The sequence below is a fragment of the Ranitomeya imitator genome, chromosome 6, assembly GCF_032444005.1.
Source record: "Ranitomeya imitator isolate aRanImi1 chromosome 6, aRanImi1.pri, whole genome shotgun sequence".
Lineage (NCBI taxonomy): Eukaryota > Metazoa > Chordata > Amphibia > Anura > Dendrobatidae > Ranitomeya > Ranitomeya imitator.
In genome coordinates, this window is record NC_091287.1 from 139,777,166 (window position 1) to 139,797,086 (window position 19,921).

Below are 19,921 nucleotides of genomic sequence, written 5' to 3' on the forward strand. Positions count from 1 at the left end.
CGACGAAAGAAAGTTTCAAACGATCTGCTACGACGTACGATTCTCAGCGGGGTCCCTGATCGCAGGAGCGTGTCAGACACTGCGAGATCGTAACTATATCGCTGGAACGTCACGAATCGTGCCATCGTAGCGATCAAAATGCCACTGTGTGACGGTACCCTAAGACTCATCACAGCAGCCAGTTTCTCCAGACCTTAGTGGAAAAAGTCCTGCAAGATTATGAACTCAAAGAACAGGTTCTTGCTATTGTAACTGATAATGCTTCAAACATGATAAGTACAATTAAGCTGATGAATGAGAATAATGAAGGTGAACAGCAGCTAGAAGAACATTTCACATTGTTTGTTGGAGATGTTCCCATAACAGAGGAACAAACAGATACTACAGAAGAACAGCAAAATGATTCTTTACAATTAGATAATCTTATTGAAGCTGCTCCAGATGAGAAGTTTGATTTCGACAAGTATTTGGATGAAATGGAGCAGGAAAAGCATTGCTGCAGGGAAAAAGATTCCACTCCCATAGAAAACAGATTGACCATATTTCAGCAAATTTTTTTGACTTGCTCTCAAAGTAGTAGAAGAGTTCAATCGTTCATCAAAACTGACTGTACACGAGGCAATTCATTTATACCCTGAAATTGAGAGAGATGCTGCCCATGTGGTTACTGCTTTGCCACCAACCCAAGTTAGTGTAGACAGGTTGTTCTCTAGCCTTAAAATAATTAGGTCAGATTTGAGGTCATCTATAAAAAGGAGGATCTGATGGAGGCGATACCATTTCTCAGAACAAATTCATAGACTGCACAAATGCTATTCAGTACGTTTTTGTTGAAAACTTTTTTTTCCACTTACTGCAGAGTGTATAATAAATTGTAAATATGCAAAAGTGTTTTTTTTTGTTCTAAAGTTGTATTCCAAGAAATATATTTTATGTTCTATCTAAATGGCTTGATTATTGTATCATAATAATGATTAAAGCCTGATGTTACCATTTTACTACAGTAAATTTATCACTTAAACATGAGCCATGAATGAGGGAGTCTGAGTCGTGGAGTCCGTGTCATGGGAATTGAGGAGTCGGAGGTTTGGCTTACTGACTCCATAGCCCTGGTACTTTCAAAAGAATAAGCAACAGGTAAATTAGATGTAGTGTTGGCTTTACTGGAGGATACAGCAGGCAGGCGTAGAAACGGTGGCTGGATCATTAGCAGATTTGTCTGGCACATTTATCACCATATGATGCAATATATCGGGATGGGGGAAGGATGAAGACATTTCGACTTTGGTAAAACAAAAATTGTCACTTACTGTATGCCGAGGGCCAAATTTTCATTCAAAACCTAGGGTTAGGTTAATTGTAGGGTACTCTCGCATCTAAAGAGAGGATTCAGACAAATTATTCTAGTGACACTCGGCTCAAACTGTTTGATCCGAATGTTATCCAACTGTGATCGGATTCTTTCGCATGAAAGAATCACAGCACAGGTAAGACGACATAGAATTTCTCCATCTTCTCCACGCATGTACATCGGACTGCACTCAGATGACATCTGAGTGCAGTGCAAAGTTTTACAAGCACTCAGACTTGTATGGGTGCTCGTGGTCTGATTTGTGGAGCCACTTGCTGAATGCTGCAATTGTTTTTCTCATGCTGAATAAGAAGAAACAGTGATATTACTTACTGGTAATATGTTTTTTCGTAACACATGACAGCACCACTGGAATATAGGGTGCCATCATGGGTGACTGAAAAATATCGCCGATCTGCACTGCTCCATAGTATGACAATGGGCCATGTGCCATCTGATAAAACATAGGAAAGCACTTGTCCAAGTTTTACGCTAGTATGAGCGAGCCTTTAATAAGGGGTTGTCTCATCAGTCACAAAAAAGGCAGCCAGCAGGACTGATTGTCCGACGTCCAGCTTCCAACTATACAAGTCTGCCAGGGTAAGAACTGATCAGCCGCATAGTCAGTGATGCTGGGTACTACACACCACTTCAGTGCGCACGTGTGGGTCCCCGATAGACCCTGCCCAAGTGCGGTATTTTAGGATTTCAGCTACGTCGGCCAACCGTGACAACCCAATAAATCACACTCCTATGACTAAATGAGCGGGTACAATAACACGATATAAAGTGCTTTATCCACATGATTACAGCTCCATTTTTAATGAACGACGCACTGGGGACAGTTTACATGCTACAAAAGCACATGACAGGTGCCCCGCAGTTGTCCCCATGGCACAAGGTGTCTTCCAGTTACCATATAACGGTCTGTTCCTACGGACATGGTAGATTTGCAGTCTCTCCGATTTGACAGTTCGCAGACAATGATTACACAGTGGTGACATACACTCGGCAGCACACGCTCTATGGCTGCCGTATGAATAGAGGAGGCAGGCGGCACAGTTAGGACATGAAGCAGTGTGGACGCATTTTAACAACTGCCTGACGTGGAAATCTACGCCAAGGCAAACAGTACAAGCCTCCAACCGCACCCATGTGTGCCCGGTCCATGTAAGGCAGTGTGTGACTGGTGACAGCTTTATAGGCCCGCAATCACCGACCAGACGTCCGGCCACTATGGCATGGATAGATATGTGAATGTTCCACCTCCGTCACTGACAGCCATCAAACCCCTTCACAATAGTGAGGAGTGAAGCACTTCTCAACTCCTTGGGATTTTAGACTTAGGCAACACTTGACTGTCCCTGTGCATTACCAGACCTGTCCGTCAGCCAGCGCCATGGAGTAACCCTCGTCAGAAGACATCAGCACAAGAGCAGTGAGGTCCGCAGCATTTTATTAATACAGGCCACTGTAGAAGATCAGGTCACTAGTCCTATCAGCAGCCATGTTTAGGATGGCAGCGCTGTACAGGCCATCTACTAACATCCTGGATTTTACTGCAAAGTTCAAAACGTTTTCTCAACTCCTTCATTTTATTTCAAAAGCAGCTGAGAATGCTCAAAGGGAATCGGTCATCACTTTCTGCTTCCTGATCTGAGAGCAGCATGATGTAAGGGCAGACACCCAGATTCCAGCTATGTAGCACTTACTGAGCTGCTGCAGATCTAGCAGTTCGCTGCATGTGGAGCACTAGATCATCCTGCCCACGTCACCAATTGGCAGCTTTAGGCAAAGGGCTACATGATGACTGGCGGTGAGACCGGGCACACGATGACACTGCAGTGCAATACAAGTGAGTGAGCTTAACAAGAGGTCCAACCTAGTTTTCATATTCATGACTCGTTTATCGCAGACCTCGTGGTCGCGACAACATTCACTTGTATTGCACTGCAAAGTAGCAGCAGCACCGAGAAAGCCTTGGTTGCGCTATATTTTTTAGTCCAAGTTGCCATGTAGCCCAATGTGTACACTGTGCATAGACAGAAAGCTGCCAATCCGTGACAGGCGTGGGGTTACACAGAGCTCATGAATATGGAGTACTAAAAGCCAGCAGGATTACTAGCCCTTTAGTTATAATCTCCTACTAATTAAACAGTAATTTAATTTAAAAAACCTACAGCAATCAGCCCAGAAAGTGACCCAACTCTGGAATCAGGGTCTCTCTCTCTACATTATGCTACTCTCAGATTAGGTGGCAAAAAAGAGAATTTGTCACTTGCCATAAATCATTTTCTAACTTGGAGCAAGGGCTTATTCTCAAGGAGCATTTGGGGTTATTTTTATGTGACTTTATGCAGAAAATAAGATTCAGCCTTTAACAGTAGCAGCAAAAAAACCCAAAACAACTAAACATGATTTATGCTGTGTTCTTCTGATCATTATCAGTCTTAACATGCATATAAAAAAAATCAGCGTGAATAAATAAAGGCTATGTGTGAACATAGCCTAAATGTCACTGTTCTGAATATTTTTTGTCCAGGTTACCTCCGATATGGCCACCTCTTCCCTAAACGTCACTCATCTATTTAGCCAAGTAGACTTCTCTTCTCTAGATGAGTGTTCCTGACAGGGCCGTATTTGCCATTAGGCACTTGAGGGCACGTGCCTTGGGCGGGATGATGCGGGGGGTGGCACCAGAGCAAGGTTTTTTTTTTTTTGTTTTAAATTTAAGTCCTTGGTCACCTCCCGACCGACCCCCAGCCAACCGAACCCCCGCCCCCCCCCCCGGGGCGCCCGCCCACCTGCCTCCCACCCTCCTTGAAGACGTCATACTCAGCCTGCTCCAGCAATGCCTGGTCTCAGCGTCTGCAGCTCGTCCTGAGTGAGCGGTCACATGGTACCGCTCATTAAGGTCATGAATATGGGCAGATGAAGGAGGACGGAGAGCCGAGCCATGCATCATGGGAGCAGGAGGGAGGGGGAGGGATTAAGAGAAGAGCCATGCATACAGGAGGAGGGGAATATGAGACATGCATACAGGATGGGATGGGAGGGAGGTGAGCCACGCATAATGGGAATGGGGGGGGGGGGGGGATATGAGCCCCATGCATACCGGAGGGGGGGGGATATGAGCCATGCACACAGGAGGGGGGGGGGGGAATATGAGCCATGCATATGGGATGGGGGGGGGAGATGAGCCATGCATACAGGGGGAATATGAGCCATGCATACAGGACAGGGGGGGGGGGGGGGAATATGAGCCATGCATACAAGATGGGAGGGGGGCATTATACAGTATTGAGCATCATGTGGGGCCATTATACAGTATGCAGCATCATGTGTGGCCATTATACATTATAGAGCATCATGTGTGGCCATTATACAGTATTGAGCATCACGTGGGGCCATTATACAGTATTGAGCATCATGTGGGGCCATTATACAGTATTGAGCATCATGTGGGGCCATTATACAGTATTGAGCATCATGTGGGGCCATTATACAGTACTAGATGGTGCCCGATTCTAACATATCGGGTATTTTAGAATATGTAGGTAGTATATAGCACAGGCTACGTACTATATTGCACAGTGACGTAGTATATAACAGAGCTACGTAGTATGTGACACAGCGTACATAGTATATAGCAGAGCTACGTAGTATATAACAGCCACAAAGTGTATTGCACAGCTACATAGTGTATTGCACAGGCACATAGTATATTGGTCAGCCACGTAGTATATAGCAGAGCCACGTAGTATATAACATAGCCACGTAGTATATCGTAGTATATTGCACTGCCACTTAGTATATTGCACAGTCGACGTAGTATATAACAGAACCGACACAGCCACATTGTATATTGCACAGCTACGTAGTATATAGCACAGCCACGTAGTATATTGCCCAGCTACATCGTATATAGCACAGAGATGTAGTATATAACAGAGCCCACGCAGTATGTAACACAGCCCACGTAGTATATAGCAATGTGGGCACTATATGCGTGGTTAAAAAAAAAGACAAAAAAAGAAAAAAAAAAAAAAAAAAAGGTTATTCTCAACCTTACAACATCGCCTGCTGTCCTCGGCAGTGCAAGCGGCAGGTTCCGGTCACAAGGATGCTATGCGAGAAGGACCTGCCATGACGTCACGGTCATGTGACCGCGACGTCATCACAGGTCCTGCGCTCATACCAATACTAGGTTCGGAAGCTGCCGCGTGCACCCCACACAGGCGCCAGGACTTCAAGGGGCCTTCGGAAGGTGAGTATATGTCTATTTTTTATTATTATTTGTAACATTAGATCGTTTTAACTATTGATGCTGCATACGCAGCATCAATAGTAAAAAGTTGGTCACACAGGGTTAATAGCTGCGTTAACGGAGTGCATTACACTGCGGTCCGTTAACTCTGGCATTAACCCTGTGTGAGCGCTCAGCGCTGACTGCAGGGCAGTAAAGCAGCAGCCATTTCGCAGCCAGACTATGGCCGTCACTGATTGGTCGTGGCAATGGTCGTGGGCGTTTTGCCACGACCAATCAGCGACTTGGATTTCCATGACAGACAGAGGCCTCGACAAATGAATATCCGTGACAGACAGACGGAAGTGACCCTTAGACAATTATATAGTAGATGGAGCATCATGTGTGGCCATTATACAGTAAGGAGCATCATGTGGTGTCATTATACAATATGGAGAACTGTGTGCGGCCATTATAGAGTATGGAACATCATGTGTGATGGCCGTTATACAGTATTGAGCATCATGTGTGGCCATATTTGTTTTTGTTTACAATTATTGTTTATGAAACCGTGTGATCAGCAGTGCTAAATGGGTGTGGTTGGGACGAGGATATGGGTGTGACTAGTGAAATGGGTGTGGTCAGAGGCGTGACATAAAATTTGCCGCGGCGTACTACACGCGCCGCAAACTTTATACCTTTTTCCCTTTTCCAAAAGTTGGGAGGTATGGTACCACATTTGCCAGATCATGGCAAGTGCTGCAAATCCCATAGGGAATAAATGAGGCCAAACGCAGTGTTGCTGTAAGTGATCCGTTACGCGGCAGATGCAGAAAAACTGCCGGATCTGCTGCAAAAGGCGACTTTCACATCAGCGATTCTTGCCAAAGTCACTGCCGATAGTGTCATACTCACCAATGGGGAGGCAGCACTAAAAGTGCCTAGGGCAGCAGAAACTCTAAATACGGCCCTGGTCCCTGGGGACCACGTCCTGTTGGCTAAAAACCGAGTAGGCCGAGATACAGGTAAGAGGGGGCCAAATATCATGGAAAGAAGGAACAAAGAAAAATAAACAAAACCAGACCCAAAAAAGAAGAGGCATCTACATCGGGTAAAAGAGGTGCGGCATTTCTCTCTTCCAGCCGGGCACATAAATGACCGATGCAATCAACTCGTCTCCACTATGGGCTTCCAAAGCAGTCACATGTGCACATGGCAGGAACACGATACAGAGCGCATAGATTTTTCACTTTTTTGGCATTCTGAGTGTTGTTTTTTTAAAGTGTGTGTGTGTGTGTGTGTGTGTGTGTGTGTGTGTGTGTGTGTGTGTGTGTGTGTGTGTGTGTGTGTGTGTGTGTGTGTGGAAAAGATGTTCATCTACTCATACTAGTCAGTGCAATTTGAAGTAAATATAGAAAAAAATCATATGGCACCCCAAAAATATATATACATTATGTTTATCCTCTTGATATATTGAAGTCATCATATTATAATGGCACTGCATTGTGTACTTCCAATTGCTCATCTTGCCTTTCTACCCAGATAAGGCTTCTGTCTTCCATTAGGTCTATAACACCAGGTGATTAATAATAGAGCTTAGAAGGATTCAGCTAGTCAATGTAGAAACAGGAGGTCAATTTTCCCTGCATGACTCATGAGTCACTGCAAAAGTCTCTGTCAGTGGAAGAAGGGAGCAGCTGGGTCAGGAGTTGGAGAGGGGAATGATAAATACAGGGACAAGAGTCTTCCTGTTTCTACATAAAGCAGAAAAAAGACTACCAGTTAGAAAGGCAAAATTAGCAAAAGTAAGTAAACAGCACTATATAATATAAGGATTGCAGTCATTACATAGTACGGTGTACTTACAATTGCTCATTTTGACTTTCTACCCAGCTAATTACTTCTTTGCTCTATGTAGCAAAAGGAAGTCTTGTCCCTGCATTTATCATTCCCCTCTTCAAGTCCTGACCCAGGTGCTCTCTTCTCTCCCTATCAGAGACTTTTGCAGTGACTTATGACTCATACAGGTAAAATTGACCTCCTCTTTCTACATAGAGCTTAGAAGAATTCAGCTAATCAGTTTTGAATCACGAGATGTCATCGATCCTATGGAAAGAGATTAGCTGGGTAGAAAGGCAAAATGAGCAATTGTAAGTACACAGTGCTATATAATATGATCTTTGCAATATATTAAAAGGAACCTGTCACCCCGGTTTTTCAGTACGAGATAAAAATACTGTTAAATAGGGCCTGAGCTGTGTGTTACTATAGTGTATTTTGTGTACCCCGATTCCACCCCTAAGCTGCCGAAATAACTTACCAAAGTCGCCGTTTTCGCCTGTCAATCAGGCTGGTCAGGTCAGATGGGCGTGGCGACATCGCTGGTTCTTCCCCCAGATCTTGCATATATTTCCGTTGGTGGCGTAGTGGTTTGCGCATGCCCATCTTCTGAATCCACTGGGCAGGAGAAGAAAAAACGCGCGATCGGCGCTATTTCCCTGGTGATCTGTGGGGGCGGCCATCTTCCTGAGGCCGCGCGTGCGCATATGGACTCCTCTGCTGCCCGGGGCTTCACGCGCGGCATCCCGCGGCCATTTTCCGGAAGTTGAGATGCAAACTCGGCTTCAGGAAAATGGCCGCCGCGATCTCCATCTGCGCACGCGCGGCATCCCGCGGCCATTTTCCTGAAGCCCCGGGCAGCAGAGGAGTCCATATGCGCACGCGCGGCCTCAGGAAGATGGCCGCCCCCACAGATCACCAGGGAAATAGCGCCGATCGCGCGTTTTTTCTTCTCCTGCCCAGTGGATTCAGAAGATGGGCATGCGCAAACCACTATGCCACCAACGGAAATACATGCAAGATCTGGGGGAAGATACAGCGATGTCGCCACGCCCATCTGACCTGACCAGCCTGATTGACAGGCGAAAACGGCGACTTTGGTAAGTTATTTCGGCAGCTTAGGGGGTGGAATCAGGGTACACAAAATACACTATAGTAACGCACAGCTCAGGCCCTATGTAACAGTATTTTTATCTCGTACAGAAAAACCGGGGTGACAGGTTCCCTTTAAGATAATATAAACTTTGATGAGACTGCTTCTTTAAGCAACACCTGGGTGGTGGCTTGACCCACATTGGCAATTCAGAAAAAAAGAATGGAAACCACACAGACCTGTGTGTGCTCGCATACTTGCTGGAAGATGGCCATCTACCCATCAATGATCTTATATTGGCATCCTATGAGACATTTAAAGCACCACTCCCGGAAATTTTTATTTTTCAGTACTGGAATGGCGCTTTAACCGTAAGCCCCCTGTCCCCAGTTTTATACTCACCTTCCGGTGGCTTCACCTTTTACGGACGATGGTCAGGTCCCACGACACCATCTTGTGCCTGTAACTTCTGAGTGGCCAGAAATCAGAAGTTACATCACAAGATCTCAATGCAAGTTTATGAAAGCAAGAATCAGACAGATTTATTGAAAAGTGACCTCCGGCGCATTTAATGAATCTCTGGAGCAGCCGGTAGGTCACTTTTTGCCAGATACCGACACTGGAAAAGGATGAAGTCGTGGGAAGGAGAGTATCAGACACGGGAATTACATTTAAAGCACCACTCCAGCAGTGCAATAAAAAGCAACACTGGAGTGGTGCTTTAATTACATGACATCTGGAGCATGGCGTTACGTAGTTATACTGGAGGCCAAGATTGAAATGACTGTGCTAAGCATGGTCATCATCAACATGAATGTGGAACGATGAAGTGACAGATGTTTTATGGCTTTCATAGCTCAGTCCTCCAAATATCCTGTGTGTTGTAGGGTATAGAATACCTGCTTACTACAAAAACCCCATCTAAAATATAACTTTTATTCAGTCAATAATAAAAATAACCTAAATACCTACTCAATGAAGGGGATATGGTGTGGGCTACACTCTGCATATTATCCTCTAAGCACAGATTGATCTAGGAGTTATAAAAATAATATAGTAGCATTACTCCAAGTGTTTATTATCACTGAAGACTTCCTTGGGTGGTAGATGGCCCTTTATAGCATAGATTTTTCAATACTTTTTCGTGTTTTCTTTGCGCACACTGCATCACCTTCATGGAGTAGGTATTCAGGTTATTTTTATTAACTGAATAAAAGTTATATTTTAGATAGGGTTTTTGGTAGTAAGCAGTCTTTCATAGCTCAGAGAAAAGGTAATGAACTGGAAAAGTGGCACTGAATGAGAATGGTGACTTTGCAAAAAGAACAATCTTATCCATAACCTATTACACTATAAAAAAAAAAAAATGTCCAACTTTTTTATTTTTTAGAACAGACAAGCCTCCTGACAAATCTGTATCAGTAAATGATTGTACCAAAAAAATACAGCATGATGAGAGGGGGTGCTGCTGCCTGTGGTGGGGTGCGTCAGCACAAACTGACATCTGCTGCCCATGGCAGAAGACATGCCCCGTCACAGGGGAAGATAACGCCCAATTGTCAATTGATAAACATCTAGGAAAAATTACAAAAGATCAGCACAAATATATATATATATATATATATAAATAAAAGAGCTTCAGATTTTCTGGGGGAATACAAGCATTTACTAAGCAGTTATACCAGGAGAGCTGCCAGACACTACTCGAAGGAAATGGAGTCTCATGTCTACTAATTATCCACCAGAACCTTTTAATTAATGCGTACAAGTTCAGTATTTGCACCTAAAAAATCTGTTGCAAATGATGGGAGTTTTGACGGCATCTCCCCCCTTTCATTTGAATGGGTGAAAAATGCAGAGAAGAATCGACAAGCTGTAGATGGAAATCGGCTTCAAATCTGCAAGGAAAAAATCTGCGATGCGTACATGAGATTTCAGAAGTCTCAGGTCACTTTGCTGGTATGGTAAAATATTAATTATGGAGGCAAAACACACAAAGTGTGAACATAACCAAACGCACCAAAGAAAGACTCAATGATAAGCTAAGAACGGCTCCATACACATGTGAAGACCCGATCATCTCACAGAATCATACAATAAGGCCTTGTCAAGCGAGGTTACCTTACCACATGGTTCCTTAGCATCAATATCTTCTTATTTCATGAAATTACAAGCCTGTATAGAGTGGGAAAATGTTACATACAGTCAACATAAAAAGACGGTACAATGAAGTCAGGTTAACCATTAAGGATACGTGTACAGTTCCATGTATCTAGATTTTGCCATACTCTGTCGAGTGTAAACTTGTTGGATCCCGGCCCGCAGGTCATCCCAGATCTGGTCCAAGCCAATCTGTTTAAGTCCATGAGGATTTTGGCTCCTGTTAGATGACATTTTCTCTTTCCCTATCGTGTCTGTCGTGCCCAGTTCAAAGTCTTTTAGTGCAAAAACTTCGTAAAGTGAACTAATTAATCCTCCATAAGATGATGGCACATTCCAAACTATTCAGGCGATACCTTGGGGTAACAATTGGGTTGTGTCAGAAAACCTGAAAGGCAATAATAAAAGGTTAGGCACTTGGAGAAGGCAAAGCACTAACACATTTTTCTTTTGTGTGTACACATTTTTATTATATTTATATACAGTGTGTCTGTAAAGTCATGGTGCACTTTTGACCAGTCACAGGATCTATCAAACTGGCGGATAGACCCAAACGATGAACGTTTGCTACAGATATGCTTCATGAGATCGACAATGATGTAAGATTTTTGCAGAAGGTTGTGTTTAGCGATGAGGCGACCTTCCATATCTGTGGACATGTTCATCGCCATAACGTCCGAATATGGGCTGTAGAACATCCTCATGCCTCTGTTGAGTATGAACGTAACACCCGCAAAGTGAATGTGTGGTGTGGCCTGATGCATGATAAGCCTACACAGAGCGGTCTGTGACACAAAAACCTATCTTGACATGTTGGAATTGTATGCAGTGCCACAATTTCCAGAAGGTGTCATCTTTCAACAGGACGGCGCTCCTCCACACTACGCCACCATTGTTTGTGAGTTTCTGGATAGAACATTCCCCAGGCGGTGGATAGGCAGGTGTTCTGTCAAGCCACCACCCGGATCCCCGGATCTGACGCCCTTAAGGTACCGTCACACTGGACGATATCGCTAGCGATCCGTGACGTTGCAGCGTCCTGGCTAGCGATATCGTCCAGTGTGACAGGCAGCAGCGATCAGGCCCCTGCTGTGATATCGCTGGTCGGGGAAGAAAGGCCAGAACTTTGTTTCGTCACTGGATCTCCCGCTGACATCGCTGAATCGGTGTGTGTGACGCCGATTCAGCGATGTCTTCGCTGGTAACCAGGGTAAACATCAGGTTACTAAGCGCAGGGCCGCGCTTAGTAACCCGATGTTTACCCTGGTTACCATCGTTAAAGTAAAAAAAACAACCGCTACATACTTACCTACCGCTGTCTGTTCCCGGCGCTGTGCTTCTCTGCACTCCTCCTGCACTCACTGTGAGCACAGCGGCCGGAAAGCAGAGCGGTGACGTCACCACTCTGCTTTCCGGCTGCCCGGCGCTCACAGCCAGAGCAGAGAAGCACAGCGCCGGGGACAGACAGCGGTAGGTAAGTATGTAGTGGTTGTTTTTTTTACTTTAACGATGGTAACCAGGGTAAACATCGGGTTACTAAGCGCGGCCCTGCGCTTAGTAACCCGATGTTTACCCTGGTTACCGGCATCGTTGGTCGCTGGAGAGCGGTCTGTGTGACAGCTCTCCAGCGACGCTGCAGCGATCCGGATCGTTGTCGGTATCGCTGCAGCGTCGCTTAGTGTGACGGTACCTTTAGACTTTTACTTTTGGAGTTATGTGAAGCAACATGTGTACATTGAACAAATCAACGACGTTAATCATTTAAAACAGAGAATCAGACGTTATTCACTCTGTTACACCAGACGTCCTTACCCGTGTGTTGCAAGAGCTTCACTATCATTTGGATGTGTGTAGGGCAACAAATGGAGCCCACATCGAAACTGCACTGAATAGGTATGAAACTGGGAGAGTTTTTATTTTATTTGGAGCAGATTTCACATTTCTATTGTTCTTTGTTGCTTTCCAGTGACTGGTCAAAAGTGCACCATGACTTTACGGACACACTGTATATTACACACACACGCCCCTATCAACTAGTCCATTTTTTTAAATTTAGGTTACTTGCTAAAATGGCACCATCATATTCTGCAGCGTTTTACAGACAATCACTGTCCCCACTGGGGCTCAAGCTAAATTCCCTACCAGTTTGTCCTTGGAGTGTGGAAGGAAACAGGAGGAAACCCACACAAATATGTGGAGAACATAAACTCTCTGCAGATTTTGTCCTTCATGGAATGTGAACCCAGGACCACAGTGTTTCAAGGCTGCAGTGCTAACCACTGAGCCACCGTGCTGCCACGGCACCTGCAGCACCTTTACAGGAAGTTTGCCTTCACTGGTTTTGAGCCACGTTTCCAATCAGTGCTCTGTAGTAACCTGGATATGGGCTCCCCACATCCACAGCTGTCTGTTTACAATGAATAGGGCACATCCGTAGAATGGACAGCATGTCGCAGGGGCTTCTTCAATTAAGTAGTATTGATTTTGATTGTCACCTGTAAATGTTGTCTGAAAAGAAATGACAACTCAAACATCAATGCAATTACACAAAAGTATTCTGGCGAGTAGGGGACCATTTTTAAGGGTTGCCTACTCCCATAAGTTTTTCTTACAAGCAGCTTACAATGGTGTAAAACAGCAAACACTTAACCCCTTCACAACACCCTCCGTACATGTATGGCGCCACGGGAGGTGCGTTCCCAAACCGCCATACATGTACAGAGGAATTATCAGTGGGTGTCCGCTATACATTATAGCTCACACTATGCATAAATGGCCACGATTGGTGCTAGTGCTCATCGTGGGCATTTAACCCCTCTGATGCCACCGTCAATAGTGAAAGCGATATCGACTGATTGTTTCCAAGGCAACCCCGACCAAAAAATGGCTGTGGGGACACCCAGGTACGGTGGCTTGTAAGTTCATGATCAGAGCAGAAACGGACTCTTCATCCCTGTGTGCAAAACATTGATCTAATGCCCCACAAAGCAAAGGTCATTGGTAAGTTGATGGCCCATCCAAAAACAAGGTAAAAAAAAAAAAAAATATTCAAAATTGTAAGAATATTAGTGTTTCCCTGAAAATAAGCCCTACTCAGATAAGCTGTAGCAGGATTTTTCAGCCTTTTTGAAGTACGCTTGAAATGTAAGCCCTACTCCAAAAAGTAGCCTTAATTGCTGTTTAAATGAGGAAGTGTCCATTTAGCTAAAAAATAAAAGGGAAAATACAGCATAATAATGATTAAAGAAAGCAGACACCTCAAAGAAGGAGAAAAGAAAAAACACATGAAAAAATGTACCAATAGAATAAAAAAAAAAAATACCTTCTGGTCGCTACTTTTTAAGTGTGATTACTTCCGTCTGGTTGTTGTGATGCCATTCTCTTGGCGATTTCAGTAAACCGGAAGCAAATGGTTGTCAGCTATAAGGATAAAAATTGTGTTTGACATTGTTTTATCCCTTTATGTGCTAGTTTTCAACATTTGCTAGGCCAAATGTTTTGCATATTTTGTCATGGGTAGTCGAATTTTGCATTTTTTTTTTTGTTTCTGTTTTTCGGTTAAAACATTGCAAACACAAAGCCAAATGTATCACCAGATGTCAGGAAGCTAATTATTCCGAGAATTAAGTCAGGCAAAAGCCAAATAAGAGCTATGGAATTCAACTGCTCTCAGAGTCAAATTATATATATAACTGTGGTGCGACAGCACGAGTTCTAGTCAAGAAGCCTTTAATCTCTGCAAAGAACCAGAAGGTCCACATTGAGTTTGCCAAAGAACACAGCCAATGGAAAGAGTCAGATTGATCCAAGATGTTGTGGTCAGATGAATACAAGTTCAAGCTGTTTGGTAGTGATGGCAAGCATTATATACACCGCCCAATTGGAAAACATAATTATGTAAGGTACAAAACACCTACAGTGAAACATGGTGGAGGCAATATCATAGTTTGGGGCTGCTTTTCTGCATCTGCCATAGGCCCTCTGCATAGAATTGATGAAAATATGAATGCTACTATGTACAAGGATAAAGAGGAGAATGTAATGCTGCCACATGATAAAACCAAAGTAGGCAGGGACTGGAAATTCCAGCAAGACAATGTTCTAAGCACACATTCAATTTAGTCAAAAGTTGGTTAGCAAAAAAAGGCTTGCAGGTTACAATGGCCAAGCCAATCACCTAAAACCCTACAGAGGACCTTTGTGATGAGTTAGGGCGATTAGTTGGGGCCCGTCCCCATAGCAATAAAGATAAATTGTTTGCAGATTTGCAAATGGAATGGAGCAAGATCCCTCAGGATGTCTTGAATATTCTAGTGGCTTCAATGCCCCGTCGGTGTGGTGCAGTAATTAAAGCAAGAGGTTATGCTACAAAATACTAAGTTATGGCATTGTAAACAATGAATTATTCTCTATGTTGTGATCAATAAATAGTATATGGAACATTTTTGGCAGTAAGTTTTGTTTAAATAACTATACCCACCGTGTATACTCGAGTATAAGCCGAGACCCCTAATTTTGCCACAAAAGACTGGGAAAACTTAATGACTCGAGTATAAGCCTAGGGTGGAAAATACAGCAGCTACTGGTAAATGTCAAAAGTAAAAATAGATAGCAATAAAAGTAAAATTAATTGAGACATCAGTAGGTTAAGTGTTTTTGAATATCCATATTGAATCAGGAGCCCCATATAATGCTCCATAAAGTTTATGATGGCCCCATAAGATGCTCTATATTAAAACATGCCCCATATAATCCTGCATAAAGGTTAATAATGGCCCCATAAGATGCTCCATACAGACACTTGCCCCATATAATGCTCCACAAACGGTAATTACGGCCCCATAAGATGCTCCATACAGACATTTGCCCAATATAATGCTGCACAAATGCTGATTATGGCCCCATAAGATGCTCCATAAAGATATTTGCCCAATATAATGCTGCACAAACGTTATGGCCCCATAAGATGCTCCATACAGACACGTGCCCCATATATACCGTAATGCTCCACAAACGTTAATTATGGCTCCATACAGACACTTGCCCCATATAGTGCTACACAAACGTTATGGCTCCATACAGACACTTGCCCCATACAGTGCTGCACAAACGTTATGGCCCCATACAGACACTTGCCCCATACAGTGCTGCACAAACGTTATGGCCCCATAGATGCTCCATACAGACACTTGCCCCATTTCTGTTGCTGCGATATAAAAAAAAAAAAAAAAAAAAAAAAATCACATACTCACCTCTCTGTCGCTCAGGCGCCGGGCACTTTCAATATTCACCTGCTCCCCGTTTCGGCGCCGCTCTGTCTTCAGCGTCTTCTGCACTGACTTTCAGGCAGAGGGCACGCACTAACCACATCATGCCCCCTGAGCGTCACTGCAGAAGACGTTGAAGACAGAGCGGCGGCTGGAACGGGGAGCAGGTGAATATCGCGCAGCACTCCCCTCCCCATTATACTCAACTGCTTCTGGCACTGTGCAGTCCCTGGTTCCCCGGCGCCCCAGCTTCATCCTGTAATGAGCGGTCACCGTTACCGCTCATTACAGTAATAAATATGTGGCTCCACCTCCCATAGACCATGTGACCGCTTAGTACAGGAAGAAGCTGGGGCGCCAGGAACCTGCAGGGACCGCGCCAGCAGTAGGTAAGTATAATTAGACAGCCCCCGCTCCCCCTCCCCTGCGTATGACTCGAGTATAATCCCATAGAATGTAAGCCCGCAAGGACAGGGTCCTCTCCCCTCTGTACCAGTCTGTCACTGTAAACCTGTTTACTGTAAACGATATCTATAACCCTGTATGTAACCCTTTCTCATGTACAGCACCATGGAATTAATGGTGCTATATAAATAAATAATAAATAATAAGCAGAGAGGAGGACTTTCAGCCCCAAAAAATGGGCTGAAAATCTCGGCTTATACTCGAGTATATACGGTATATTCTAAACCATGTTGGTGAAAATTAAGGTATTGCCTGACGACAACTTCCTGCACTTTCAAAACATCACCAGGAAAATGGCATCACAACAACCAGACAGAAGTAATCCCACTTAAAAAAAAAAAAAAAAACCATGCTAAACTTTTGGTTGCCACTTTAATTTTAATGTAAAAATAATCAAAGTACATATTTGGTATTGCCATGTCCAGATCTATAAAAGTGTCAAACATATACAAATAGTCAGCTCACCTGTAGATCGGCTATTCCTCATCTGTTCCTGCACTGAATACCTGAGCATACCATCCACAGAAAACATACAATGAATCCAGCAGGAGTAGAATTAAAAGAAGTCTCTGTGTATTTCTTCATTTAATAGTAGTAACTATGGGAAACCACTCAGAAAATATGAAGCATAATTATATCTCACAGGATAACACACAAAATTTCAAAGTGTAGCAGCGTTATTCCGACGCGTTTCGACTGACGTCTTAATCATGACTAGTCATAATTAAGATGCAATTTTCCGATACCTGTAGTGTCATTTTTCAAGATATGGGGTTGGGTGAGGGCTTATTTTTTGCGTGCCGAGCCGATGTTTTTAACCCCTTCCCCCCTGGAGCTTTTTCCGTTTTTTTTCATTTTCGTTTTTCGCTCCCCTCCTTCCTAGAGCAATAACTTTTTTATTTTTCCGTCAATATGGCCATGTGAGGACTTATTTTTTGTGGGAAGAGATGTACTTTTGAACGACACCATTGATTTTACCATGCCGTGTAACAGAAAACGGGAAAAAAATTCCAAGTGTGATGAAATTGCAAAAAAAGTGCAATCTCACACTTGTTTTTTGTTAGGCTTTTTTGCTAGGTTCACCAAATGCTAAAACTAACCTGCCATTATGATTCTCCAGGTCAATACGAGTTCATAGACACCAAACATGTCTAGGTTATTTTTTATGTAAGTGGTGGAAAAAAAAATTCCAAAGTTTGCTAAATAAAAAAAAAATAAAAATAAAAAAAAAAAATTGCGTGATTTTCCAATACCCGTAGCGTCTCCAATTTTCGTGATCTGGGGTCAGGTGAGGGCTTATTTTTTGCGTGCCGAGCTGGCGTTTTTAATGATACCATTTTGGTGTAGATACGTTCTTTTGATCACCTGTTATTGCATTTTAATGCAATGTCGCGGCGATCAAAAATACAATTTGGGCATTTTGATTTTTTTTCTCGCTACGCCATTTAGCGGTCAGGTTAATCCTTTGTTTTTATGGATAGATCGGGCGATTCTGAACGCGGCGATACCAAATGTGTATGTTTGATTTTTTTTTAATTGTTTTATTTTGATTGGGTGAAATGGGGGTGATTTGAACTTTTATATATTTTTTTTTAATATTTTTAAACACTTTTTTTTTAATTTTGGCATGCTTCAATAGCCTCCATAGGAGGCTAGAAGCATGCACTACACGATCGCCTCTGCTACATAGAGGTGATACACAGATCACCTCTATGTAGCAGAAATGCAGGTGTACTTTGAACGCCGACCACAGGGTGGCGCTCAAAGCAATCGGCCATCAACAACCATAGAGGTCTCAAGGAGACCTCTGGTTGTTATGGCAATGCACTGCTGACCCCCGATCATGTGACGGGGTCAGCGGTGCGAGCACTTCCGGACGCGAGCGCTAGTTAAATGCTGCTGTCAGCGCTTGACGGCGGTATTTAACTAGTTAATGGGCGCGGGCCCACCTCAAAGCAGGGGATCTGCCAGCTGACGTACTATTCCGTCAGCTGGCAGAAAGGGGTTAATGACACCATTTTGGTGCACGTACGTTCTTTTGATCGCCCCTTATTGCATTTTATTATAATGTCGCAGCGACCAAAAATAATTATTTTTTTCTCGCTACGCCGTTTAGCAATCAGGTCAATCTTTTTTTTTTTTATTATTGATAGATCGGGCGATTCTGAACCCGGCAATAGCAAATATGTTCAAAACAAAAAATCATCAAGTATACAGTACAATAGAGGATTTTTTTTTATTGTTTTATTTTGAATGGGGCGAAAGGGGGGCGATTTAAACTTTTGTATTTTTTTCTCTTAATTTTTTTTTTAATTTTTATTTTTTCACTTTTGCCATGCTTCAAAATAGCCTCCATCGGAGGCTAGAAGCTGGCATAACTCGATCAGCTTTGAAACATAGGAGTAAAGCTCATATCGCTCCTATGTAACAGAATTACAGGATTGCTATGAGCGCCGACCACAGGGTGGCGCTCATAGCAATCCGGCATCAACAACCATAGGGGTCTTAAGGGGACCTCTGGTTGTCATGCCGACGCATCGTTGACCCCCGATCATGTGACGAGGGTCAGCGATGAGCTCATTTCCGGGCCAATGGCCAGAAGCGCTAGTTAAATGCCGCTGTCAGCGTTTGACAGCGGTATTTAACTAGTTAATAGCGGCGGGTGGATCGCGATTCCACTCGCCGCTATTGCGCGCACATGTCAGCTGTACAAAAGAGCTGACATGTCCCGGCTTTGATGCAGGCTCACCGCCGGAGCCCGCATCAAAGCAGGGGATCCAACCTCGGACATACTATCCCGTCCAAGGTCAGACAGTTCTGCTGTGGATTGGCCTGACACAATGGAAGTCAATGGGTGCAGAAACGCTGCAGATCCGCAAAAATCTGCAAATCAGTGGACTGTTTCTCCACAGAATGTGCACAAAATTTCTCCGTTTCCCATTGACTAGCATTGCTTGTGCACTACACTGTGGATATGAAGTCCAAAAACGATGCGGATCCGCATCTAAATCCACAACGTGTGTGTATAGCCTAAGGCTCAGCTCACATTTATCCTGCATTCTACGCTGTGCGCTTACACCGTGGTTTCTGTGTAATCTTCTGAAATACACGATTCAGACGGAGGAAGATTCCCTATAATGAAGCAGATGGAGGCACTGTGGAGGCCATCTGGCCTGTGATTTAGCAGTGTGTCTTTTTAAAGCACCACTCCAGTGTTTGCTTTCCATTACACCGCTGGAGCGCCGCTTTAAACGTAATTCTCCTGCCGCCGCTCCCATTAGTCTCTGAAAAAAGTGACCTGCCGACAGCTCCAGTGTTTCATGGAGCTGCGCAGAAGTCACTATTAGGCTATGTGCACACGATGCGGATTTTGCTGCGGATCCGCAGCAGTTTCCCCTACGTTTACAGTTCAATGTAAACCTATGGGGGAAAAAAACGCTGTGCACATGCTGCGGAAAAAAACGCGCAGAAACATAGCGGTTTACAATCCGCAGCATGTC

General features: G+C 43.9%; 1 protein-coding gene across 4 annotated transcripts in view; it reads right to left on the bottom strand.

Moving 5' to 3' along the window:
* The window catches only part of CUL1 (cullin 1), a 114,274-nt gene that overhangs the window by 48,230 nt on the left and 46,123 nt on the right, over positions 1-19,921 (bottom strand). For 3 of the 4 annotated variants that reach the window (XM_069730160.1, XM_069730164.1, XM_069730163.1), the window contains exon 2: positions 10,784-11,077. In XM_069730160.1, the coding sequence (XP_069586261.1) occupies positions 10,784-10,923 (140 nt within the window). In that variant the 5' untranslated portion in view covers positions 10,924-11,077. Of the gene's footprint in view, positions 1-10,783; positions 11,078-14,011; positions 14,110-19,921 lie in introns of all 4 variants that reach the window. The other variant, XM_069730162.1, reaches the window with a different exon arrangement.